The 27,893-nt window shown below is 45.9% G+C and overlaps 1 protein-coding gene across 2 annotated transcripts in view; it reads right to left on the reverse strand.

Annotated features, from left to right (window-relative positions):
- LOC147103308 (exostosin-1-like) overlaps window positions 1-27,893 on the reverse strand; it is a 359,244-nt gene that overhangs the window by 115,624 nt on the left and 215,727 nt on the right. For both annotated transcript variants that reach the window (XM_085962780.1, XM_085962779.1), the window contains exons 2-3: window positions 10,992-11,085; window positions 2,369-2,476 (exon numbers count right to left, since the gene is read on the reverse strand). In XM_085962780.1, the coding sequence (XP_085818906.1) occupies window positions 2,369-2,476; window positions 10,992-11,085 (202 nt within the window). The remainder of the gene's footprint in view (window positions 1-2,368; window positions 2,477-10,991; window positions 11,086-27,893) is intronic.

Consider the following 27,893-nt stretch of genomic DNA (forward strand, 5'->3'; position numbering starts at 1 on the left):
CGGGTGAGGCATCAGAAGTTGGCTTATATCAATGGCTTTAGAGAGGTGGGGAGAAAACTGCGGGCGGAGGGGGAAGCAACAACAACAAAGCTTTAACCAATAATGACCAGATGAAACTAATGACAAGAAATAAGGATGATATCGTCCAAACTGTCAGCGTGTGTGATTGAATAAAGAATGTGTGTAGTGTACTGTGAAATTGAGGATAGTCAGGCTGACAGAAAGATTCAATCCAATGGTCCTCCTTCTATTAATTCGTCTATCTTCAGTTCCTCTGTACAGGAAAGGTGTCCTTTCATTACTAAGTGAAGAGGTGCTGCCTAGAACAAAACGTGGGAGCCAAACATACTCAGTATATGAAACACACTTCACTAGGGTGAAAAATTGAACAACTGGGGATGTGGGCGTAGAATGTGGGAGTTAGATGTAAGAACGGAAGTTAGAGAGCTGTCTATTCCAAAGAATAAGTGTCATGGTATAAGTTACCAGCGATAGTAATTGAACTAAGTAACAAAGGGATTCACCAGCCAACTAAGTGCATTTCTGGAGAGATTAAGATACATGATAAGAAAGCGGATAATTGCAACTGAATCCAACTAAAACGGGGGTGGACTTGTTGGGCTAAGTGGCCCTTTCCTGTTCCGAAAAATATTTTATGTAAACTTATTCCAATTTTAATTTTAATTTAGAATTTTAGTTCTATTGCTGATAGAGTTAGATGAGGAAGGCTGGGAGGAGGCTCGAGTGGAGCATAAACTCCGGCATGAACTGATTGGGCTGAATGGCCTGTTTCTGTGCTGTATATTCCATGTAACCTTTTTTTTCAGTGTCTTGCCAAACCCTCAGACGCAACTTGTGTCAAAATGTGCTACTGCATCTCAAAAATGTGATTGCATTTCTGAACATAACATCATTGTAATGAATGTGACACAAGACTATTGTAGCTGGTCACTCACCCCAGTAACTAAGGTAACGTCGCTTTGACATTTCTCTTTGATTTTTTTCTATAGCTGGCAAATAGGTGGGTGCAAGACAGAGTTTTGCTCGTCAATTCTTCTCATACGGATGTGAGTGTTGGAACAGAAGAAACGTTGACAAGCAAAAGATACTAACAGCAGAGATCAGTTGGTTGACAGGAATTACTGGGAGTATCCAGGATGTAAAGGATCAAGAATTATATAAATAAGTTCATGGCTTGGATATGAAACATTGCTTGTACAGAAGGTCCAAGAAAGACGACTGCGATGGTTTGGGGACGTTTCAAGGATGGAAAAGGCTAGAATACCTTTCACAGCCCTGCGCACAGAGGTACATGGAACGAGAAGCCCAGGAAGACCAGAGAAGCGTTGGATAGACAATGCCAAGAGTGACTTGTCATAGAAAGGGATACAGATGACTGAAGCAGCCAGGCTGGTTCAGAACCGACAGCAGCGGAGAGAATTCATGCATCGTCGCTGCTGAGCTGACAGATGGGGAATTTGGGAGAAATAAAGGGCTGGATTTTGATTGAGTTGTCGGGTAGGAGGCGGGACTACAACTTTCGGGGTTGTAGTTCCGCCTCCATCGAGTTGTGGCCAACCCACGCGATTTTCACTTGATTGACCTTGTTAAGCCCGCCCAGCGGGCTCAGCAGGCCAATTAAGGGCCACCTGGCAACAGGTGATGTCACAGATTGACATTTCATCTGTCAAGAGCTTTTGACAGATGAAATATCAGCGTTTGACAGCTGTTTGAAGCTGTCAAACACCGACAATCTGTACTCCAAGTTAATTCCTTCCTCTCAGGCTGATTTAGAGATCTCTCCAGAACAGAAAGCTGAATGCTGCAACTTTTAACAGCTCGCGGCCATTCTGCTTTCTGTGCCGGTGAGATGAGGGACTCCCGAGACCTGAAGGAAGGAAGGCTGTAAAGTAAAGGTAAGTAAAACTTCTTTAAACACTTTACACACACCAAACACACTTACCTCTGCCCTCATGCACCCATCACTCACCTGAACACCGGACATCTCGAACCCTCCAAGCCCTTCAGCCCGACAGTCCACCTCGCTAACTTGGCGTGGTTTGGAGCCGTCGGGAATCCCACACTTCAGGAATAAAAATAGGGATTAGGCTAAAAACTGCCTGTTAACTACCTGTTAACAGGCAGTTAATTGGCAATAATCCCCAGCACAGGTCGGGTATCCGCCTCCTTTGAAACTGGCATGGAGGCGGGTTGGGGGCGGGATGGGTTCATGACCCCCGATTTCGAGATTTTAACCCCCCACACGCCTCCAATCCCGCCTCCACGGCCCAATGAAAATCCTGCCCAAAGAGTTAGGAGCTATGACTGAGTGAGTAGCAGTGCTGGGTCCACTCAGTACCTGATTTACCTGCAGTAGGAGCCTCTCGTCACCTACAACAACAGCTTTGCTCCAGTCGATGACATCGGAGAACGGCAGCTCCCAGCCATTACTGAGCAGAACCGGGATACAAGCAGCCTTGGATGAAGCAAAAAACAAACTTAACTGGACAGTTGAACATTGTTTTTCACAGCCAATATAAGGAATTTTAACGGTATTCTCTCTCGCTTGCTCTTTCTCGGGTCATTACTTGTGCCGGGGTAAAGTTACACAAGTGTGGACTGCCCTCTGGTACTTCAGATTATCAAGAAGACATTCTACCACAGTGGCATCACAACCATTCTCATCCTCATCGAACCGCTACATACATCCTCATCGAACCGCTACATACAATCAGTTTCCAGTAGGGGGCTATGGGATAGGGATCAGGAATAGGAACTCTGGCTGATATTTTTACCCCCTCCCTAGTTCATGGGTGCTGGGACCAATTGTAGCACCTTGGCTGACATCAGCCAACTCAGCAGGGACTGGTATCTGGTCTCTTTCACACTGGACAGTGCATTTACCAACTGACACTGCCATAGGAACATCAAGGAGAGTCTCAAAGTCTATGCTACCTTTCCAACCCCTTTTAAAGAGGGGGCCTTAGCATTGGACCTTTTTAACCGAATGATCGGAATGGAATGAGAAAGTAATTCTTCTTTCCAAGAGCTGTGGGAAACCTGGTATTCAGTAGGGAGTCACATACCCGAATAGGTCTTCACAACTTAGCTAATCATTTATTCATTCTCTCTGGTCCTCACCATGTTTTCAGTTCAAATAATATTGGAAAACCTCCAAGTCAAAGAAACTGACTCCAAATCGCAGGCTCATTGCAGCGGATAAGTGCCAGGGAGGGGAGGAAAGTAGGCATCATCCACTGAGCTCAGGGTTGCCAACTCGGGTTGGACATATTCCCAGAGGTGTCATCACATGACCTCCTGCCATGAACTGCCCCGCCCCCCACACCCCTGCTGTTGGTCGCCCGATATGTCCAAACTCGCGGTGCCCCGTCTTCCCACACCAATCGGAAAGCAAACAGACTCTTTGTTATAAATCTCATCATTCATCAAGAAACTACTTGTGAAATAACGCTGGACGGCCAGCTGGTGGCGCCGTCCAAGGAGTATAAATACTCGGGCGTCGGCCCCAGCTTGCCAGGGACATTTTGTAAGACAAGGAACTAGTGAAGTACAACTAGACCTCCATGTTCTGAAACAAGTTGATTAAAGCCTTGCTTTATACTCAAACCAAGTGCGTAGTGAGTTTTATTACGTCACTCTTTGTTACCCGATTGGATGATTTGTGACTGTCAGTCAAACAGCCTTTTTCCCCATCTCCAATATTTTTATAACTAATAAACAAAAGTGTTCAAAGAAAACTATTTGTTTGATGCCCCAATGAATATTTTCCCCGGGTTTTGTTCTCAGCAGTGTCCTGGAGATTAGTCTTTCGTTCCTGGAGACTCCAGGGCAATCCTGGAGGGTTGGCAACCCTAACTGAGCTGCTCTGAAAGACCTGCAAACTCACGGCAAGCGGCCTACTTCCAGCATTGTCACGTGCATAATACTGCGTGCCCGCAGAAGCAAGAAAGTCCCAAACAACATGGTTGTTTGCTAAGAAACTTAGCTGAAAGATCAAGGTGCTCAGTGTGGCACACCGCCAAGGGTTGAAAAGCTGAGGTAAATCAAGAAGTCATGGATAGCTACATAAGGGCAGGATTGGGTTTTAAAAGCTTTTAGAATATAGGCAGAAGGAAGGATCAAGGGAGGGGAGGCGTTCCACAGTTTTGTGCCTTGGGAAAGAATGAGGCAAAGAGAGAAAGCGGTACATTTATACGGCATTTTTACCATGTCTCTCAGGAACATCTCAAAGTGCTTAGCATATAATGAATTGCATTCTCCAGTCAGTGTTGTCAGGTGGGTATAAACAGGGGCTATTTTGTGCGCCATAAGGTCCCACAAACAACAATGAGGTGAGCGGCCAGTTAATCTGTTTTTTTGGTGTTGTTAGTTGAGAGAGAAATGTTGGCCAGGACATAAGACCAGAACTCTCTATTCTTCTTTGAGCAGTTGATATGCGGGGACTATTGATGCCCCTTTCTTCTATTCAACCTTTCCAACTCAATTTTTGCACCACCATAAAAAAACCCAGTCAATGACAATTTCCATTTCATCGCTCACAAAGCTCTGTAAAATGTTCGACGAATGACAAGTTCCAAAATAATGAGATTTGTGTCACTTTGGCTCTCCTAGGAATCATAGAGGAAGGTTTGGCATATCTTTCTGTTCCTTTCTCCCTCATGTGTTTATCTAACTTCTTCTTAAATGTATCTATACTGTACTGTGCGATAACAACAGTGATACTGCAGTCCCATAGTTCCCACTCAAGCGTGAAGGGCTCGTGACTAACAGGCACCGCCGGTGTGAATGACTTCTGATGGTCTTTCTTGAGAGTAATCAACAGCTTGGAGCCCTCTGGTACCTTACCCAATTAGCTACTCAGGTGTCAGCCCAGCTGAGAATCGGCAGGCTATTCAACTGTGGGGGGCATTGTGGTTGAATCTCATAGAATCTACAGCACAGAAACAGGCCATTCGGCCCAACAGATAAATGCCAGTGTTAATGCTCCACACGAGCCTCATCCCACCCTACTTCAACGCACCCTATTGGCATATCTTTCTATTCCTTTCTCCCTCAGTCCAAAGATGTGCGGGTTAGGTTGATTGGCTATGATAAATTGACCCTTAGTGTTAGGGGGATTAAATACGTGGGGTTACAGGGATAGGGTGGGATATGTGTTGGTGTAGGGGTTACGGGGTTCGGGTGGGATATGTGTCGGTGCAGGCTCGATGGGCCGAAATGGTCTCTATCTGCACTGTGGGGTTTCTGTGATTCTGTGATGTGTTTATCTAACTTCTTCTTAAATGCACCTATACTATTCGCCTCAACTACTCCATGTGGTAGCAAGTTCCACATTTTAACCACTCTCTGAGGAAAGAAATTTCTCCTGACTTCCCTATTGGATTCATTGGTGACTATCCTGTATTTATGGCCCCTAGTTCTGGTCTCCCTCACAAGTGGAAACATCTTGTCTATGTCTACCCTATTGAACGCTTTCAGAATTTTAAAGACTTCTATTACGTCACCCCTCGGCCTTCTCTTTTCTAGGGTAAAGAGCCCCAGCGTGTTCAATCTTCTGGCCAATTCTGGGCACCGCGCTTTAGGAAGGATGTCAAGGCTTTAGAAAGGGTGCAGAGGAGATTTACGAGAATGGTACCAGGGATAAGGGACTTCAGTTATGTTGAGAGACTGGAGAAACTGGGGTTGTTCTCCTTCGAGCAGGGAAGGTTAAGGGGGCGATTTGATAGAGGTGTTCAAAATTATGAAATTATGCAAATAAGCAGAAACTGTTTCCATAGAAACATAGAAGATAGGAGCAGGAGTAGGCTATTCGACCCCTCGAGCCTGCTCTGCCATTCAATGAGATCATGGCTAATCATCCAAATTCAGTACCCTGTCCCTGCTTTCTCCCCATATCCCTTGATCCCTTTAGCCTCAAGAAATATATCCAACTCCTTCTTGAATATATTTAATGAATTGGCCTCAACTACCCTGTGTGGCAGAGAATTCCACAGGTTCACCACTCTCTGGGTGAAGAAATTCCTCCTCATCTCAGTCCTAAATGGCTTACCCCTTATCCTTAGACTGTGACCCCTGGTTCTGGACTCCACCGCCATCGGGAACATCCTTCCTGCATGTAGTCTGTCTAGTCCCGTTAGAATTTTATAAGTTTCAATGAGATCCCCTCTCATTCTTCTAAACTCTGGCGAATATAAGCCTAATCGACCCAATCTCTCCTCCTACGTCATTCCTGCCATCCCAGGTATCAGTCTAGTGAATCTTCGCTGCACTCTCTCCATGGCAAGAACATCCTTCCTCAGATAAGGCGACCAAAACTGCACACAATACTCAAGGTGTGGTCTCACCAAGGCCCTGTACAACTGCAGCAAGACTTCCTTGCTCCTGTACTCAAATCCTCTTGCTATGAAGGCCAACATACCATTTGCCTTCTTAACCGCCTGCTGCACCTGCATGCTTACCTTCAGCGACTGGTGCACAAGGACACGCAGGTCTCGTTGCACTTCCCCTTTTCCCAATCTATTGCCGTTCAGATAATAATCTGTCTTCCTGTTTTTGCCACTGAAGTGGGTAACCTTGCATTTATCCACATTATACTGCATTTGCCATGCATTTGCCCAATCACCCAACCTGTCCAAATCGTACTGGAGTTTCTCTGCATCCTCCTCACAGCACACACGCCCACCCAGCTTTGTGTCATCTGCAAACTTGGAGATATTACATCTAGTTCCCTCATCTAGATCATTAATATATATTGTGAATAGCTGGGGTCCTAGCACCGATCCCTGTGGTACCCCACTAGTCACTGCCTGCCACTCGGAAAAAGACCCATTTATTCCAACTCTTTGCTTCCTGTCTGCCAACCAGTTCTCTATCCAAGACACTACCTTACCCCCAATCCCATGTGCTTTAACTTTACACGCTAATCTCTTATGCGGGACCTTATCGAAAGCCTTCTGAAAGTCCAAATATACCACATCTACTGGTTCTCCCTTATCTATTCTACCAGTTACATCCTCAAAAAATTCCAGTAGATTAGTCAAGCATGATTTACCTTTTGTAAATCCACGTTGACTTTGTCCGATCCTGTCACTGTTTTCCAAGTGCTCTGCTATTACATCTTTTATAATGGACTCTAGCATTTTCCCCACTACCGATGTCAGGCTTACCGGTCTTTAATTCCCCGTTTTTTCTCTACCATCCTTTTTAAATAGTGGGGTTACATTAGCTATCCTCCAATCCATGGGAACTGTTCCAGAGTCTATAGAATTTTGGAAGATGACCAGCCATGCATCTACTATTTCTAGGGCCACTTCCTTAAGTACCCTAGGATGTAGATTATCAGGCCCTGGGGATTTATCAGCCTTCAATCCCGTCAATTTCCCTAACACCATTTCCCTACAAATACTGATTTTATTCAATTCCTCTCTCTCATTAGATCCTATGTTCCCCGACATCTCTGGGAGGTTATTTGTGTCCTCCTTTGTGAAGACAGAACCAAAGTATATATTTAATTGGTCTCCATTTCTTTGTTCCCCATTATAAATTCCCCTGATTCTGACTGCAAGGGACCTACGCTTGACTTCACCAATCTTTTTCTCTTCACATATCTATAGAAGCTTTTACAGTCAGTTTTTATGTTCCCTGCAAGCTTACTCTCATAATCTATTTTCCCCCTCTTAATTAATCCCTTTGTCCTCCTTTGCTGAATTCTAAACTGCTCCCAATCCTCAGGTTTGCTGCTTTTTCTGGCCAAATTATATGTCCTCTCCTTGGATCTTATGCTATCCCTAATTTCCCTTGTTAGCCACGGTTGAGTCACCTTTTTTGTTTTATTTTTATGCCAAACAGGGATGAACAAATTCTGTAGTTCATGCATGCGATCTTTAAATGTTTGCCATTGCCTATCCACTGTCAACCCTTTAAGTAACGTTCCCCAATCCATCCTAGCCAACTCGTGCCATCATAGTTTCCTTTTATTTAAATTCAGGACCCTAGTCTCTGAGTCAACTACTTCACTCTCCATTTTAATTAAGAATTCTATCATATTATGATCGCTCCTCCCCAAGGGGCCTCGCACAACAAGATTGCTAATGAATCCTTTCTCATTACATAATACCCAGTCTAAGATGGCCTGATCTCTAGTTGGTTCCTCGACCTATTGGTCCAGGAAACCATCCCGTATACACTCTAGGGATTCCTCCTCCACAGTATTGTTACTAATTTGGTTAGCCCAATCTATTTGTAGATTAAAGTCACCCATGCTAACTGCTGTGCCCTTATTGCACGCGTCTCTAATTTCCCGTTTAATGCCATCCCCGACCTCAGCATTACTGTTTGGGGGTCTGTATACAACTCCCACTAACGTTTTCTGCCCATTGGTATTTCTCAGCTCTGCCCATACAGATTCCACATCATCAGAGCTAATATCCTTCCGTACTATTGTGTTAATCTCCTCTTTAACCAGCAATGCTACCCCACCTCCTTTTCCTTTTTTCCTGAATATTGAATACCCCTGGATGTTGAATTCCCAGTCTTGGTCACCCTGGAGCCATGTCTCCGTAATCCCAATTATATCATATCCGTTTACATTTATTTGCGCAGCTAATTCATCCACCTTATTACGAATGCTCCTCGTATTAAGACACAAAACCTTCACAGAATCACAGAAATCCCACAGAGCAGATAGAGGCCATTTCGGCCCATCGAGCCTGCACCGACACATATCCCACCCAATCCCCGTAACCCCTACACCAACACCAACACATATCCCACCCTACCCCTGTAACCCCACGTATTTAATCCCCCTAACACTAAGGGTCAATTTATCATAGCCAATCAACCTAACCTGCACATCTTTGGACTGTGGGAGGAAACCGGAGCACCCGGAGAAAACCCACGCAAACACGGGGAGAATGTGCAAACTCCACACAGACAGTCGCCCGAGGCCGGATTCGAACCCGGGTCTCTGGTGCTGTGAGGCAACAGTGCTAACCACTATGCCACCGTGCTTCAGGCTTGATTTTTTAACACTCTTAGTCCTTTTAGAATTCTTATTTACTGAGGTCCTTTTTGATTTACACCCTTGATTTCTCTGCCTTCCACTTTTGCTTTTCTCCTTCCTGTCTTTTGTTTCTATCCTTGCTTCCCTTTCCTCTGTTTCCTTGCACAGGTTCCCAACCCCCTGCCATTTTAGTTTAAACCCTCCCCAACAGCACTAGCAAACACTCCCCCTAGGACATCGGTTCCGGTCCTGCCCAGTGGCAGAAGGGTTGGTAACCAGAGGACACAGATTTAAGGTAATTGGCAAAAGAACCAGAGGTGACATGAGGAAACACTTTTTTACACAGAGTTGTTGTGATCTGGAAAGCGCTGCCTTAAAGGGTGGTGGAAGCAACTTCAGTAGCAACTTTCAAAAGGGAATTGGATAAATACTTAAAGGGCAAAGATTTGCAGGGCTATGGGAAAAGAGCAGGGGGATTGGGACTAATTGGATAGCTCTATCAAAGAGCCGGCACAGGCACGACGGCCCGAATGGCCTCCTTCTGTGCTGTATCATTCTATGATTCTATCAGTTCATCTGTTGCGGCGAGCAAATAGCCACAGAAAAAGAACCAGCATTTCAATGGAGGTTCTCCATATAACATTGTAGGGTTGTCCAAACTATGGCACCATGGCCACAAGCAATCCCAAATCCCTGGCAATTCAGCTCCAGGCAATACAATCCAATTTTTGTGCTCATTTACTGGTTTGTCCTGGTTGATTTCTGTGGGCCTGGAGGTTTGAAAAGGGATGTTCTTAGAGCACCAAGATCTGTTAATGTCAGATTTATGCAAGTTAACGGAAACACGAAGTTAAACTTTATCTGTGGTCTCTGAGGCCCCATGGTAAGAACCTATGTGGTCGTAAAAACAATAAGCTTCGATGCTCCTGCGATATGGCATGGGTTAGTGGAAAAATTACACCCGGGTTACTGTGTTACTCACCTGGCAGATCTGGGCAGACTCTGCTGGTGTATGACGGACCTCTCCTCACTCACGAGTGCATAGCTAAGCTATCTTATCTTAGTGACCCCAAGCAATTAGTGCTACCAATCAAATCCAGAAATATGCTTTTATTTTCAGTCATTTAGGAGGAAAATCAGGAAGCACCTTTTTCACACAAAGGGTAGCAGAAATCTAGAACTCTCTCCCCCAAAAGGCTATGGATGTGGGGGGTCAACTGGAGGTTTTAAGACTGAGATCGATAGGCTTTTGTTAGGATAAGGGTATCAAAGGATATGAAGCTAAGGTGGGTAAATGAGGTTGAGGTACAGATCAGCCATGATCTAATTGAATGGCAGAGCAGGCTCGAGGGGCTGAATGGCCTCCTCCCATCCTAGTGTTGGTTCACATAAACCAGAACGAGGTTGTGGTACACATGAAGAAGAAGAAGATAATTAAGGAGCAATAGGAGTGGGTCCAGTAGTGTAGTGGTTATGTTACTGGACTAGTAACCAAGAAGCCTGGACTAATAATCCAAGGAAGACGAGTTCAAATCCCACCCTGACAGGTTGAGAAGCCATTGCAGGACAATGTGCAGACTACACTGGGCAAGGTTCAAGTGGAACTAGGCGAAGGCAGTAGCATGCCAATGGACCATGGAGGGAGAGGCAAAGGGGGAAGATGGAGTGGTTGACGATGTCAAACATTACGGAAAGACGAGGAAGGATAGTGTGGCAGGGTTGCATGGATGTCGTTGGTGGATTTGACCAAGGTGTGCTCGGTCCTGTGGGAAGAAATCGGACTGTAAAGGATTAAAGAAGAATAAGAGAGCAACGGACCAAGAAAAATAGGTTAATATTTTAGCATCTCTACCCAAAAATGCTAACCGTTCTTTTCTCTCAGATGTTGATGGACTTGCTGTGCATTTTCTGTTTTTATTTCACATTTACACACAGTTCAACTCTGCACATATGATGGACATTGTATTACCTGAAGAGATTCCAGAAATCGGAACGAGCCCAGTCTTCTCCCCCTTGGAACAAGGCAGAAGGTGGAATTGTGCAGCAATTCCTGATAATCATACCTGAAAAAAGGAAGCAAAACCCATTCACTAACCGGTTAGGCTCTTAATTCTCATTCACACAAAGCTAGTTTATTTAAATGTAGAAGTTAAATCAATGGCCTCGCCCCTCCCTAACCTCCTCCCGCCCTACAACCCTCCGAGATCTCTGCGCTCCTCCATTTCTGGCCTCTTGCACATCCCGGATTTTAATCTCTCCACCACTGGCGGCCGTGCCTTCAGCTACCTAGGCCTTAAGGTCTGGAATTCCCAATCTCCGCCTCTCTCTCCTCTTTTAACACTCCTGTGAAGCACTTTGGAACGTTTTACTACGCTAAAGGCGCTATATAAATACAAGTTGTTGTTGTTTAAGACGCTCTTTAAAACCTACCTCTCACCTGTCCGAATATCTCCTTATGTGGCTCGGTGTCAAATTTTGTTTGATAATCACTCCTGGGAAGTGCTTTGGGACGGTTTACTATGTTAAAGGCGCTATATAAATGCAAGTTGTAGTTTTTAGAGGTTTTAAATCCTCAGTATAAAGGTTTGAGCAGCTCACTGATTGGAGGGGGCCAAAAATCGGGCGGCTCTACTCAGCCAGTCCTGGGGACGAGAACATGGGGGGGGCGGGGGTGCGGGGAAGCAATCCCAAGGGAGTGCCGTGTAGGGTCTGGTATTCTGGGGGGTCAACCATTGTGGTACCAGGAGGAGAATTAATGCTCCTCTTGACCCTGCAAAAATCATTTACAAAGCTGCTTTTCAACTTTTTGCAGTGGCCTACAGCTGTCCCTTTAAGGGCCCGCTGGGTTAAGCCACGAAACACCAAGTACCAATGGGTGAAGTGTGTTTCGCTCACGCTACGCCAGTTGGTAATTCAAAAATTACATCTGGGTCCTATTAACATGACAGGACCCCAGTTTGCACGGGCTGATAATGTTCATGGAAGCACATGTGCTGCCCATTTCAAGGCCCCCAACCAAAATGGCATCAATCAAGCGTTGGTGGGTACTGGCAGGGAAGTGCCACGTTGCTATTTTAATCCTGCTCCAAATGAAAAATCCAGCACTATCTCCCCAGTAAATGGCAAAACAATACACTGACAGCCCATATATCTCAGGCTTAAACTACTAATTCCAATTTATTGCAAGACATAAAGTTATAGCAAGATAAATAAACCAACACGCTACATTACTCCCCCTGGTACTTCTAAACTGCTTTCTAAGACCAATAGAACAAAGCTTTTCATAATTCTTAGAGTGCTTTTGACAAGAGGTTTGGATGGAAGTATACATGGATGCTGGGCTAACCGATTAAAGCATGTGGACTGGCCAACCACTCGGAGATTTATCACAGGCTAAGAGATCTCCAAGCACAGAGCTTTTGTTCAAAGACACAATGAAGCGTATTGAACATGGCTCTGTTTTAAGCGCAATGATTCACACCTCAGCCCGGCCACACATACCCAAGAACCCCTAAATGTTTGCACCATCTGCCCCTCCATTTGCTCCTACAAAAAAAATTAGCCTACTCTCTTAGACAGACAGCTCCCTTTCTCAGCTAGTAGTCTTGTGAAGAAAGAGGGTTTTCATTTTAATTCCAGATAGATAACAATCATAGAGTTTGGCTCTAGGTGCCTGTGCCAGCTCTTTGAAAGTGCTATACAATCAGTCCCACTCCCCTGCTCTTTCCCCATAGTCCTGAGATTTTTTCCCCTTCAAGTATTCAAGACCCAGCAGCAGGCTGACGAAAACAAAATGGGTCGAAAAAACATGCAAAGTCTTTACTTCCGTCTTGAGCAAGTGACATGGGCAGCTGATGTGTCTCAATATATTTGCCTGTAACTTACCCAGATTGTAATTGGGTGGGGTGGGGGCGCAAATCCAGCATCTACAGCGCTACCGACAGGCGTATGTGCCCAGCGGGAGCTGCCATCTCATCTGAAAGACAGCGGGCTGGATTTTCGTTGGGCCGTGGAGTCGGGATTGGAGGCGTGTGGGGGTTTAAAATCCCGACCCCATCCCGCCTCCATGCCAGTTTCAAAGGAGGCGGGTACCCGACCCGCACTGGGACCCGCCTCCCCGAGGCGGGAAGGGGATTAGTGCCAATTAACTGCCTGTTAACAGGTAGTTAACAGGCAGTTTTTAGCCTAATCCCTATTTTCATTGTTGAAGTGTGGGATTCCCGACGGCTCCAAACCACGCCAAGTTAGCGAGGCGGGCCGTCGGGATGAAGGGCTTGGAGGGGTCGAGATGTCCAGTGTTCAGGTGAGTGGCGCATGAGTGCAGAGGTAAGTGTGTTTGGTCTGTGTAAAGTGTTTAAAGAAGTTCTACTAACCTTTACTTACCTTTACAGCCTTCCTTCCTTCAGGTCTCGGGAGTCCCTCATCTCACCGGCACAGAAAGCAGAATGGCCGCGAGCTGTCAAAAATTGCAGCATTCGGCTTTCTGTTCCGGGGAGATCACTAAATCATCCTGAGAGGAAGGAATTAACCTGGAGTACAGATTGTCAGTGTTTGACAGCTTCAAACAGCTGTGAAACGCTGATATTTCATCTGTCAAAAGGTCTTGATAGGTGAAATTTCAATCTGTGACATCACCTGTTGCCGGGTGGCCCTTAATTGGCCCGCTGGGCAGGCTCAACAAGGTCAATCAAGTCTAAATCACGTGGGTTGGCTAGAACTCGATGGAGGTGGGACTACAACCCCAACCCCGACTCCTCAATGAAAATCCAGCCCAGCATGTCCGACAGTGCAGTGTTCCCTCAGTACGGCACTGGGAGCGTCAGTCTAGATTTTGTGCTCTCTGGAGTAAGGACTTAAATCCACAACCTTCTGACTCGGGCGAGAGTGCTACCCACTGAGCCACGGCTGACACCTAAAAGTTGAGGGAGAGAATTATATGACTGGGGAAGGTGAATGTTTACCGTCAGTACCTCATCAAAAATATATTGCTGCTTGCTGTGAGTGAGAGCTCTTGCACTGCTGACAGATGAGTGACAACAGCACTGTCTGCGAATATAACAACGGTGATACTGCAGTCCCATAGTTCCCACTCAAGCGTGAAGGACACTTGACTAACAGGCACCGCAGCTGTGAATGACTCCTGAAGGTCTTTCTCGGGAGTGATGAACCACTTGGAGCCCCCTGGTACCTTACCCAATCAGCTACTCATGTGACAGCCCAGCTGAGAATCGGCAGGCTATTCAACTGTGGGGGGCATTGTGGTTGAATCTCCACACGAGCCTCATCCCACCCTACTTCAACGCACCCTATTGGCATATCTTTCTACAGTATTCCTTTCTCCCTCCTGTGTTAATCTAACTTCTTCTTAAATGCAACTATACTATTCGCCTCAACTACTCCCTGTGGTAGCAACTTACACATTTTAACCACTCTCTGAGGAAAGACATTTCTCCTGAATTCCCTATTGGATTCATTGGTGGCTATCTTGTATTTATGGCCCCTGGTTCTGGTCTCCCTCACAAGTGGAAACATCTTGTCTACGTCTACGTCTACCCTATTGAACGCTTTCATAATCTTAAAGACCTCTATTAGGTCACCACCCTCAGCCTTCTCTTTTATGGAGAAAAGAGCCCCAGCCTGCTCAATCTTTCCTGATAGGTATAACCTCTCGGTTCAGGTATCACCCTTGTAACTCTTTTCCAGTGCCTCTATATCCTGTTTGTAACATGGAGACCAGACTTGAGCATAATATTCTAGGTGTGGTCTAACCAAGGTTCTATTCAAGCTTAACATAAATTCTCTGCTTTTTTGATTCTGTTCATCTAGAAATGAAGCCTAGTGCTTTGTTTGCATTTTTTTTTAGAAGAAAAATTATAAAAATAAATATTTTTAGATTGCCAGGGCAGGTCAGGGTTAATGTACAAGTTAATGACAGGAGCTGCTGATTTGTGGGCACTTCTAATTCACCACATCTTGATCACGGCTTTGACTCACAGCAGATGCCGGCCGGACAACAGCTCCAGCGCTGCACAGACTGACTCTCTCAAGTGGCAGCGAGAGAACAGCAAATGATTATTCTGATTTGCTCACTGAGCGGGAGAGGGAGCCGAGGGACACCAGTAGTCCTCATCCGGAGCTACTCCAGAAAGCACTGGGACCTGTCTGTGTCTGGACTGGATAGTTCTGTTTCTTGTGCGAAGCGTCTGGCAATTAAAAAAAATGTAAAACTGGACACAAAGTGGGTAATGTTAACCTCACTGGCCGGGAATCCCATGGGATCGGGTGGAACGCCGGTTTTACACAATGCCCGATATTACTTTCCACTGACTTCGATACGGAGTAAAATTGGGCGGGGGTGTAAACTAATTTTTTTTCTTGATTCGTCCTTCTGTCCCATGATGTGCATCAGATGTTAGTTATTAAGTTTTTTTTAAAGAATTTCCATCAGCGGTAAAGCACACATCGGAACTCAAACTATGATCCCAGCCCATCTCTGTCCAAGTCTAATTGGGGTCATAAATCACTCGGAGTGAAGTAGATCCTATGGGCATAGATAACATTTCTGAAGCCGAAAGACATTCGGGTGGAAGTTCTGACTGGTGCATGAACATTTAACTTACTGTACTAAATTCCTCCCTGTACCATTTCAGTGTTATCCAATGTTAGATGGGATTCCAGATGTGGTTAATTGCATTTCTGTTTAGTAAATAAAGAATGTGTAATGGACACCGTCTTTGGGCCTGTGATCTCATATTCACGTGTGTTTTTTCCAAGTTCATTCTCGGGATGTGGGCGTCACTGGCAAGGCCAGCATTTATTGCCCATCCCGAGTTGCCCTTGAGAAGGTGGTGGTGAGCCGCCTCCTTGAACCGATGCAGTCCGTGTGGTGAAGGTACTCCCACAGTGCTGTTAGAGAGGGAGTTGCAGGATTTTGATTTTGACCGAACTTGCATTTATATAGCGCCTGTCATGACCTCAGGATGTCCCAAAGGGCGCTTACAGCCAATGGAGTACATTTTTGAAGTGTAGCCGCTGTAGGGAAATGCTGCAGCCAATTCTTGCACAGCAAGATCCCACAATCAGCAATGAGGTAATGACCAGATACTCTGGGCTCGATTTAAACTCCCGAGACGGGTTGGAGTCGGGTTGCGTGGTGGGCGGGTTCGGGAGCCGCTTCCGGCGGGAACAGCTGCGGAGTTGCGATTTTTATTAAACGAGCTTGTTAATTTCATGGAGGCGCGCTGGCTGGTCCAATGAGTGGGATCGGGTCGGCTGGCCGCCTCTGATGACGTCATCATAGCTGCCTTCCAGCCTGAGCCTTTCTATTGTGGTTTCCTGCACTTGATTTAAACGCTATGACTTCTTCCAGAGGCAAGGCAGCTCCTCCTTTTAATGATGAGTCCCTCCACGTTCTTGTTGGATGTTGTCAGAGGGCGCAGGGAGATTCTCTTCCCTCCAGGTACAGCAGGTAATCAGGAAGGCCAATGAAATCTTGGCTTTTATTGCAAGGGGGATGGAGTATAAAAGCAGGGAAGTCTTGCTTCAGTTATACAGGGTACTGGTGAGGCCACACCTGGAATACTGCGTACAGTTTTGGTTTCCATATTTAAGAAAAGATATACTTGCTCTCGAGGCAGTTCAGAGAAGGTTCACTCGGTTGATTCCGGAGATGAGGGGGTTGACTTATGAGGAAAGGTTGAGTAGGTTGGGCCTCTACTCATTGGAATTCAGAAGAATGAGAGGCGATCTTATCAAAACATATAAGATTGTGAAGGGGCTTGATCGGGTGGATGCGGTGAGGATGTTTCCACTGATGGGTGAGACTAGAACTAGGGGGCATAATCTTAGAATAAGGGGCTGCCCTTTCAAAACTGAGATGAGGAGAAACTTCTTCACTCAGAGGGTAGTAAATCGATGGAATTTGCTACCCCAGAGAGCTGTGGAAGCTGCAATATTAAATACATTTAAAACGGAGATAGACAGTTTCCTAGCAGATAAGGGAATTAGGGGTTACGGGGAGAGGGCAGGGAAGTGGACGTGAGTCTAGGTTCAGATCAGCCATGATCCTATTGAATGGCGGAGCAGGCCGGAGGGGCCGTATGACCTACTCCTACTTCTTATGTTCTTATGTTCTAATGGCCGGAGGAAGCCTCCTCAGCAGACCAAGGCAGCCCGGCTGCGCATTGCTCAGGAGGTGAGTGCAAAGGTCCATTTATGCTGCTCATGGATCCAGTACCAAAAAAGGTTTAATGATCTTAGTATCCCATCTCGCTTACCTTCACTCTGCTTCATTTCTCTTCTCATCACCAGCACTCTGTGTTGCAAGCCTCCTCCTTCACATGCCACCTTATTCTTACTTCCCTTGCACCCTTTCCTATCCATCTCTGTCTCTGCACTAAATCACTAATCAGTTATTATCTTAATGGCAAGAAACTGGAAAGTACTGAAGTACAAAGGGATCTGGGGGTCCTGGTGCATGAAACTCAAAAGGTTAGTATGCAGGTGCAGCAAGTGATTAAGAAGGCCAATGGAATGTTGGCTTTCATTGCTAGGGGGATAGAATATAAAAATAGGGAGGTATTGCTTCAGTTGTACAAGGTATTGGTGAGGCCGCACCTGGAATACTGCATACAGTTTTGGTGTCCATACTTAAGAAAAGACATACTTGCTCTCGAATCAGTACAAAGAAGGTTCACTCGGTTAATCCCGGGGATGAGGGGATGGATATATGAGGAGAGATTGAGTAGATTAGGACTCTACTCATTGGAGTTCAGAAGAATGAGAGGCGATCTTATTGAAACATATAAGATTGTGAAGGGGTTGGATCGGGTGGATGCGGGAAGGATGTTCCCAATGATGGGTGAAACTAGAACTAGGGGGCATAGTCTTAGAATAAGGGGCTGCTCTTTCAAAACTGAGATGAGGAGGAACTACTTCACTCAGAGGGTGGTAGGTCCATGGAATATGCTGCCCCAAAAAGCTGTCGAAGCTACATCATTACATAAATTTAAAACAGAAATAGACAGTTTCCTAGAAGAAAAGGGAATTAAGGGTTACGGGGAGCGGGCAGGAATTTGGACATGAGTCTAGGTTCGGATCGGTCATGGCCCTGTGGGTAGCGGAGCGGGCCCAGGGGCCGTGTAGCCTGATCCTGCTCCTGTTTCGTGTGTCTAATTCTGTTAGATTCAGGAGATAGTCCTGTCATAGTGGATTGGCGGTTGGGATCAGATCAGCCATGATCTTATTGAATGGCGGAGCAGGCTCGAGGGGCCAATTGGCCTACTCCTGCTCCTGTTTCTTATGTTCTTATGTACTTCAGCATCCTGCCTATGCACCCTTTAGACTCGCTCTCACTGTCATGCAGTGACAACAACTAACAATGCACAGGGAGCTAGCTTCCTCTTGGCACCTTACCCCATCTTCATCTCACTCAAAGCTTCTATGGTAGGGATTATTCACACTCACTCCATCACTGTGGCTGAAACACCGCTTGTGTCCCTCCTTGCAGGAAAAGATAGCTCACAATAAGAGGGAGAGAGCAATAACTGGAGGAGGAACACCTACACTAGCAACACTGACCAGTGCTGAGGAGGCTGCTAACGAGATTGTTGGAGGTGGCAAGGACCTGGAAATGGGCGATGGAGAGACAGGCACACTAGAGGAAGCTGGTGACATAATAAGAGTTTCATCCCTCTCAGAAAGCAATGGAATATGATGTTCATAGAGAATCGCTTTGTATCATCTGTGTCTACCACATCAATATCAGATGTCTAATTCAAGCCTGTACTCTCCCACAGGACCAACGAGCTCCCCCCTCCCCATGATCCAGGACGAAGACCCGGACATCTCCTCAGAGGATCGTGAAACCTCTGAGGGACCAGCGTCACCAGGACTCAGCGCACCCAGCACCAGCGCAGCAACGCACACCTCGGTGGGGCCTTCGCGATTTAGCGTAGTGTTGCCACCTCGTCTATCACAGCACACAAGCGACCACCAGCAGATGGTGGAGACAGCGACAGCAGTGGAGAGTCCTCGGCAGAGGCCGCTGGACTCTCGTAGCTCTGCTGAGCTGCATGCAGACGCTGTGCCTCTGGGGCCATCCAGAAAAAGAGCGGTTCATGAAATACAGGAACAAGTGCAGGTGTCTCTGGAAGGGTTTGCCTCCAGGGTTAGTGCGAGTGTGGAGAGAATGGAGGAGTCCATCTCTAACATCAGCACTGCCATGGTGGAGGCAATGGTGCACGAACACACCACCATGGATAGGATGGCAACCTCCATAGAAAGGCTGGCTACCTCAGTGGAAAGGATGGCTATGGCCATGGAAGAAATAAGTCGCCGGAGTCAGGAAAACAGGGTGACTGTTCAGAATAGAATGACATCTCTGGAGGAGCGATGGGCAGCTATTGAGCAGAGAGACCAGAGCTTCATGAACATCCTTGTGATGAGGACTGCCAGTGCAGATACGGGTCCTCATGGTCCCCCTGAAGTGCAGCAAGGTGCTCTCCAGCTACTTGCCAGCACTGAGGTGCAGCTGACCCATGAGAGGGATGTTGTTGGCAGGACAGAAGGAAGTGTGGGCTCCTCTCAAAGCGCTCACACGACCATGCCACTGCAGAGCCCTCGGTCAGAGACCCACTTTGCAGAGACAACTGAGATGGCCGTTTCAGCCCCTGTACAGCCGCAGGAAGAGCAGACTGTTGAAAAGCCCTCCCAGGCTTCCAAACCCAGAGGACACCCGGCAGAGGCGTCTAAGCAGGTGCAGCATCCTAGTCACCTCTCCATCTGCTGAAGCCACAGGGGAAGCACCACGTAGAAGCATGCATAAGAGAAAGATTAAGCACCTATAGAGACAAGGGGAGTCACTTGGGTGATGTTTCTTTTTTTTCTGACTCTTGCTGGTATATTATCCTTTTGTCATGTGTTAAAGATAAATTATGCCAAACAGTTGATTGTGTGGCCTATGTGTTATGGGAAATGGGAAAAGCACATTGAGGGCTCAGGTAATGTTGATGGTAAAAGTAATCGGAAATAACAGGGTATAGCAGAGATGATGTATGACGTTGGACAAGTGTCGCCTGCAATTACAGAGCCATATGGTGGCCACCTATGGTTGAAGAGTAAGCTTATGCTAGTGTGACATGGCAGTGTGCATACCCTGGTTGACAGGCAGCAGTGAACTGGAGGGATGCTGCATTGGTCACAACAGGGCATGCAAGGCTCCCCTCATCCTCTTCCCAGGAAGATCTGTGCTGAGCCATGCGGCTGCTACACCCCCGATTATGAGGACCAGGATGAGGGCATAAATGTTTCCCATTGCTATAGATTTCATTTGAGGCAACAATCTTGCAAGCGCACAGTCGAAGTGGCCTGAAATTATTCCATTCACAACACACTGCAGATGGGTGTCAGCTTGAACAGGTCAGAAGATGTGCAACATTTTATCCCATACCTACAACAGCAAAGTTGTTGCATTTGAACGTCAGCCATGTTTCAGGGGCACTTTTTAAAGCACTCCACCAATGAATACAAATCATGTCCCGCAGCAACTCGTCTCCTTGAACCTGGCCTGTTTCTGACAAGTCGGGAAACAGGAGCCAGAAGCAGGAAGATGGGAAACCACTATGAAAATAGGACAGGCTGTTAACTGCCTTAACTACCTGTCCCATTGGTTGGAGACGGGTCAGTTTGGGAGTGGCTAAACAGATACTCATGAAAATCGGGGGGTGGGGGGTTGGGTGTCTGAAGCCATTTTTCCCAATTTTCCCAACAGACCCACCTCCAAAGGGCTATTAAAATCAAGCCCTGTCTTTTAGTGAGGGGTTGAGAGATAAATATTGGCCTAGGACACTGGGTAGAACTCCCCTGCTCTTCTTCAAAACAGTGCTGACGTAAGAAAACTACTAGGCACTCGGTCTAAGCGTTAAACAAAGCTTTAATCAACTGTTTTACAACATGGAGATCTAGTTGTGTCCTTCACTAGTTCCTGTGAAAGAATGTCCTGAGCAAGCTGGGCCCATGCCTGAGTATTTACACTCTCCCTGGACAGCGCCACCAGCAGGCCACCCAGTATTATGTCATTAATGTGGAAATGACTTATGAAAAGATTCATGTCAAGTGCCACGGGATCTTTTACATCCACCTGAGGGTTTAACGTCTCATCTGAAAAACGGCACCTCCGACAGTGCAGCGCTCCCTCAGCACTGCACTGGAAGTGTCAGCCTAGATTTTGTGTTCGAGTCTCTGAAACAGAGAGGAATGTGACACGAGTATAACAACATATAAAATAGGAGCAGGAATAAGCCTTTCGAGCCTGCTCTGCCCTTCAAGAAGATCATGCCTGATCTACACCAACTCCACTTTCCCGCCCTATCCCCATATCCCTTGATCCTTTTAGTGCCCAAAAATCTAGCGATCTCAGTCTTGAATATACTCAACGACTGAGCGTCCACAGCCCTCTGGGGTAGAGAATTCCAAAGAGTATGTTAAGTGCTTATACGGAAACATTAATTTTTACCCTGGTATTTGCATTCACAGAGTTGACAAACGGTGCCAACGCTACAGGCAGTCCGGCACAGGCTGAGAAAATAAAATTATGCTCCAGTTTGCACAGCCTGTCACACCACCGGCTACATCAAGGAGTCACAGTTCGATTTTATTAAGTGACAACAGCATTAATCTTTTACAAACATTTATTAGGTTTTGATGTCTGGGCTGTAACACCATTAACGAGTGAATTTAGACCAAATTACAATCGAGTGCAGACAGTGAGCTTTTCATACCATGCCCTTTCCCCCATGTTGCCTGTGTGTTTCTAAAATAAGGATTGAAACTTTTAACTTAATTATTGATTTTTGGGGCCTATGTTACTGGACTAGTACTCCAGAAACCTGGACTAATAATTCAGTGAATGCGAGCTCAAATCCCATCAGGACAGTTTGAGAATTTGATTACAATTTTAAAAAAATCTGGAAATACAAAGCTGGTATCAGTAGAAGTGGAAGTCCAAATAGACTTAGGGGTCCAGGTACATAGATTGTTAAAATGTCATGAACAGGTACCGAGAATAATCAAAAAGGCGAATGGAATGCTGGCCTTTATATCTAGAGGACTAGAGTACAAGGGGGTAGAAGTTATGCTGCAGCTAAACAAAACCCTGGTTAGACCACACCTGGGGTACTGTGAGCAGTTCTGGGCACCACACCTTAGGAAGGATCTATTGGCCTTGGAGGGAGTGCAGCGTAGATTTACTCAAATGATACCTTGACTCCAAGGGTTAAATTATGTGGAGAGATTACACAAACTAGGGTTATATTCTCTGGAATGTAGAAGATTAAGGGGTGATTTGATCAAAGTCTACAAGATATTAAGGGCAATTGATAGGGTGGATAGAGAGAAACTATTTCTGCTGGTTGGAGAGACGAGGACTAGGGGACATAACCTAAATGTTGGAGCCAGGCCTTTCAGAAGTGAAATTAGGAAACACTTCTACATGCAAGGGATGGTAGAAGTTTGGAACTCTCTTCTGCAAAATGGCAGTTGATGCTGGGGCAATTGTTAATTTTAAATCTGTGATTGATAGATTTTTGTTAATCAAAGGTATTAAGTGATAGGGGGTAAAGGCGAGTATTTGGAGTTAGGTCACAGGTCAGCCACGATCTCATTCAATGGCGATACAGGCTCGAGGGGCTAAATGGCCTCCTCCTGTTCCTATGGCCATGAAGCTGTCAGATTGTCGTAAAATAAAAACTAGTTCACTAATGTCCTTTAGGGAAGGGAACCTGCCATCCATACCTGCTCTGGGCCTACACGTGACTCCAGTCCCACACCAAACGTGGCTGACTCTTAACTGCCCTCTTAAGTGGCCTAGCAAGACACTCAGTTGTATCACCACCTTCTCAGGGTAAACCAGGGATGGACAATAAATGCCGGTCTTGCCAGCAATGCCCACATTCCAAGAATGAATATATATATATATATATAAAAAATAATTTGAAGCAAGACCTAAGAGATGAAAGATTAGTATCCCAACCCAGCAATCTGCAACAAGGACAGTGATGTTTGTACTGGGCATTGTTTGAGGCAATGCTTTGTGTACAGATTGATACAATAGAATATCTCACAAACACCTGTTACTGTAGTACTGAGCTAAATGTTGCTTTGAATATTGTGTTGATCTTCCGAAGTTGCAAATACTCCATCCTACACACTACTCCCCCTTCCTGCACCCTCACTGTGCTGAAATCAAGACTATGCTGATGTCCCTCTCTTTTCCAGGAACTTAAAGCTCTGGAACTCCTCATCCACTTCAGTATTCCCTACCTCCGACAATCTTATAGGCTTTTAAAACTAAACTTGGTGTCACTTAATTGCTAGTTTCTCAGTTACCTCTTACCCTTTCCAAGCTTCACTCCGGGGCCTGGGATCTATCGAGGGTTGCCAACCCTCCAGGATTGCCCTGGAGTCTCCAGGTCACTGCTGCGAGCAGCCCAGGAGAAAAACAACTCACTGTGGCAATAAAAATCTGTTGTAAAAAAAATTCTTTGAAGACTTTGATTTACTAGTTATAAAAATATTGGAGAGGGGGGAAAAAAGGCTGTTTGACTGACAGTCAAGAATCATCCAATCAGGTCAGGCACACATGCACACACACTGGACAAATCAAAGGGCTGACATTTTCAGCCACACAGCTGGGGCATCATCTTCTGACAAACATAAAAGTGCAAGATGTGGCCAACCAACGGGCTGCAGGAAATAGTCTGTCCCTGTTACTGAGCTTTACGTTCACCATCTTGCAACCTCCAACACTGACGCTCCTCGTATCGTGACTGAATCCCATTCTAGCGCCCCGAGTCCAAATTCTAGGCTGAGGCTTCAGTGCAGTATTGAGTGTAGGGTTGCCAACTCTGATTCGACATATTCCAGGAGCTTTCAATCACACGACCTCCTGCCCCCAATCGCCCCCCCCCCCCCACCCGACACGCCTGCCATTGGTCGCCTGACACATCCAATCTCGCGGCGCCCTGCCTTCCCACAGCCAATCGGAAAACAAACAGGCGCTTCATTACCTGATTGGATGATTCTTGACTGGCAGTCAAACAGCCTTTCCCCCCCACCCCGAGATTGGATGTGTTGGGCGACCAATGGCGGGAGTGTGGGGGGCAGGAGGTCGTGTGATTGAAACCTCCTGGAATATGTTGAATCAGAGTTGGCAACCCTACACTCAATACTGCACTGAAGCCTCCCCCCCTCCCCCGCCCAATATTTTTTATAACTAATATAAAGTTTTCAAAGATTTTTTCTTTAAAACAATTTTTTTTTAAAGCCACTATGAGTTTTTCTCCTGGGTTTTGCTGGCAGCAGTGTCCTGGAGATTAATCTTCAATTCCTGGAGACTCCAGAGCAATCCTGGAAGGTTGGCAACCCTAATTGAGTGAGGAATCATGTGTGACCCCTTCAGCCCTCACTATCTAGGCTCAAACACGACAAACGTTTACTTGGGTGAGAACACAGGAAGGCAGCTGGTGCCCGTAGTAACATACCCACCATGGGACAACCCCCTCGGGCGAGGAGTGAAGAGAAATAGAGAATGAAGAAACTGTCACAACAGACAGTAACAGATTCAAATTGGTTCGTCACTCCCAAGGAAGACCTTCAGAAGTCCTTCATGCCCACAGTGCCTGTTAATCACAAGTCCTTCACGCTTGAATGAGAACAATGGGACTGCAGTATCACCGTTGTTATATTCGCAGACAGTGTTGTTGTCACTCATCATTTTTGCCATGCTCACAGCAAACAAGATATTTTTGATAAGGTACTGACAGTAAAAATTGAACAACCTAGCCGTATAATTCTCTCTCTCAACTTTTAGGTTTCAACTCAATGGATAACATTCTCGCCTCGAGTCAGTAGGTTGTGGGTTCACAGTCCCAGTCCAGGGACTTGAGCACAAAATCTAGGTCGACACTCCAGTGCAGTACTGAGGGAGTGCTGCACTGTCAGAGGTGCCGTCTTTCGGATGAGACGTTAAACCGAGGCCCCATCTCCCGTCTGCTCTCTCAGGTGGATGTAAAAGATCCCATGGCACTATTTGAAGAAGAACAGGCGAGTTATCCCCGGTGTCCTAGCCAATATGACAAAAACAGATTATCTGGTCATTATCACATTGTTGTTTGTGGGAGCTTGCTGTGTGCAAATCGTCTGCTGCATTTCCTACATTACAACAGTGACTACAATTCAAAATTATTTCATTGGCTGTAAAACGCTTTGGGGTGTTCTGAGGTCCTGAAAGGCGCTATATAAATGCGAGTTCTTTCTTTCTGACTCATGTATCCAGGTTACTCCATGGGTTGTAACACACAGCATATTGGATCGTATCAATGAGATTGGGGGTGGGGGGCGGGTCAGGATCTCATGTGCAATACTTGCGACGCTCCTGTGGGACTGGGTTATGGGATTTTGGAATTGTGGCATCTCCTGTCCTTGGGGAAGGAGGAGGAGGAAGTTGGGTATGCAAGGCAAAACCAAGATGGTTCTGCAGACGGAGCGATAGAGCGAGAAAGAGGAGGAGGAGGGGGGGGTTGCTGTTGCAGGTGATGACTTGTATAATTGTTCTTGGTTATTATTTAATATACTCTATTCTATTTACATTAGCGAGGAGTCACAGAATCTTACAGCACAGAAGGAGGCCACTCGGCCGATCATGCCTGTGCCGGCTCTTTGAAAGAGCTATCCAATTAGTCCCACTGCCCCGCTCTTTCCCCACAGCCCTGCAAATTTTAAGTATTTATTCAATTTCCTTTTGAAAATTACTATTGAATCTGCTTCCACCAACCTTTCAGTCAGTGCCTTCCAGATCATAACAACTTGCTGCGTAAAAAAAATTCTCATCTCCCCTCTGGTCTTTTGCCATCTTTGTAGTTTTGTCTGCAAGAAGTTTGCGACCATGCAATCTAGAGCTTCACGCACCACAGCCGCATGTGGCACCAATGGTACAGAATATCATCCCAACGACAGATTAAAAAAAAAAATTGTCCACTAACCAAGATAAGCTCCTCAGCAAACACTAAATTCCGAGCCCTCAAGAAGTGGCCAGGACCAGTAGTTTTTCATTGAAGCCAGTGATGAGGATGAATTTGAAATATAAGTAGCAATCTTTTTGACAAGTTCTAAATGTGAGCCTGTATTTTTTCATAAATCTAATGCTGTACAAAGTCTGATATGACAACTACACAAGATGGATTGGGATGAAGAGGTCCTTCAACACATTTAATCTCAACTTTTCAGAGTATCAAGGTGATAAGCGTCCAGCGGTTTCTTAAATCAGTCCAGTCTCCTGGCCTCGACAACTCCATGGCAACTTGTGCTGCCTGTTGATCACCAAGTGTGCAAAGAAAATACTTGATGTCCTAATCTTGCTCTTCACAACCCTGAGCCCTCTTGCCCTGGCACATCTGAAAGTATTGTTCTACGTTTAATTTCTCTTTCCTCTTAAGTATCTTAAGGTGCCCTCTGAAGCATCTCTTTTCAACGCTGAACATCCCTGGTCAACCCTCACAGATTGACATAACTGATTGTGTCCTGTGACTAACGCGTTTACCACATGAATTAGCTAATGAATTAAAAGCTCTTTGTTTCTTTGAGTGAAGTATGAGAATTATATATACCAGCGTTTTCTGTTGTTATTTCGGATTTCCAGCGTCCGCAGTATTTTGCTGTCGTATTAGTGTTTGGTTCACTGCCACCTCTCTTCTAGGAATGCCCACCTTGAAGAAGTTCTGCTCTTCTCTTCGACGGGATCTCCGTTTTTGGCTCTTCAACCTTGTTCATCTTCATTGCTTTCAGTTTTGGTTTGTGCCTTTTCCTTTTCTCTCTCTCCCACATGGCAACTGTCTCTCACTCTGCCAGCACATTTCACACTTCATCTAGAACCATCCTTTGTTTCTTAACCTGTCCCATTACCATCTCGTCTCACCTTGACTATCTCTCAATGTCTCTTCACTTCTCACAGACCTTCCCTTTTGTTCTTTCATCCCCTCACCCATTTCCCAGCCCCCAAACTTGCTTTTTCATCCGTTTCATTTCCTGCTTTTTTCTCAGTCCTGACGAAGGGTTTCGACCTGAAACGTTAACTCTGTTTCTCTCTCCACGGATGTTGCCTGGCCTGCTGAGTTTTTCCAGCGTTTTCTGTTGTTATTTCAGATTTCCAGCATCCGCAGTATTTTGCTATCATATGAGAATTATTTTGTCTGCTTTACAAATTATCTTTATTTGTAACTACATCCAGCTTTTGGTTTCCACTGAAATATTCACTCCCTCCACCACCAGCGCAGCGTGTACTCTCTATCGAATGCAATGCAGCAACTCGCCAAGTCTCCTTCAGCAACATCTCCCAAACCCGCGACCTCCACACCTAGAAGTACAAGGGCAGCAGGTGCATAGGAACACCATCGCCTCCAAGTTCCCGTCCAAGTCACACACCATCCTGACTTGGACATATATCGGTCATTCCTTCATTGTCGCTGGACCAAAATCCTGGAACTCACTACCTAACAGCACTGTGGGAGTACCTTCATCACACGGGCTGCAGCGGTTCAAGAAGATGGGCAACCACCACCTTCTCGAGGGCAAATAGGGACGGGCAATAAATGCCGGCCTTGCTAGCAGCACCCAAAATCCCACAATAAAATGTTTTTAAAATTATTTTTGTCTTCCTGTTATAGAGCCTGTCCGACTTTCATTCCATTAAAGTCAATTTCTTTACCCAGAGAGTGGTGAGAATGTGGAACTCGCTACCACAGGGAGTGGTTGAGCCGAACAGTATAGATGCATTTAAGGGGAGGCTAGAAAAACATATGAGGGAGAAGGGAATAGA

The sequence above is a fragment of the Somniosus microcephalus genome, chromosome 20 (assembly GCF_052327205.1).
Source record: "Somniosus microcephalus isolate GS21.2 chromosome 20, FLI_Smic_1.0, whole genome shotgun sequence".
In the NCBI taxonomy this organism is placed as follows: domain Eukaryota; kingdom Metazoa; phylum Chordata; class Chondrichthyes; order Squaliformes; family Somniosidae; genus Somniosus; species Somniosus microcephalus.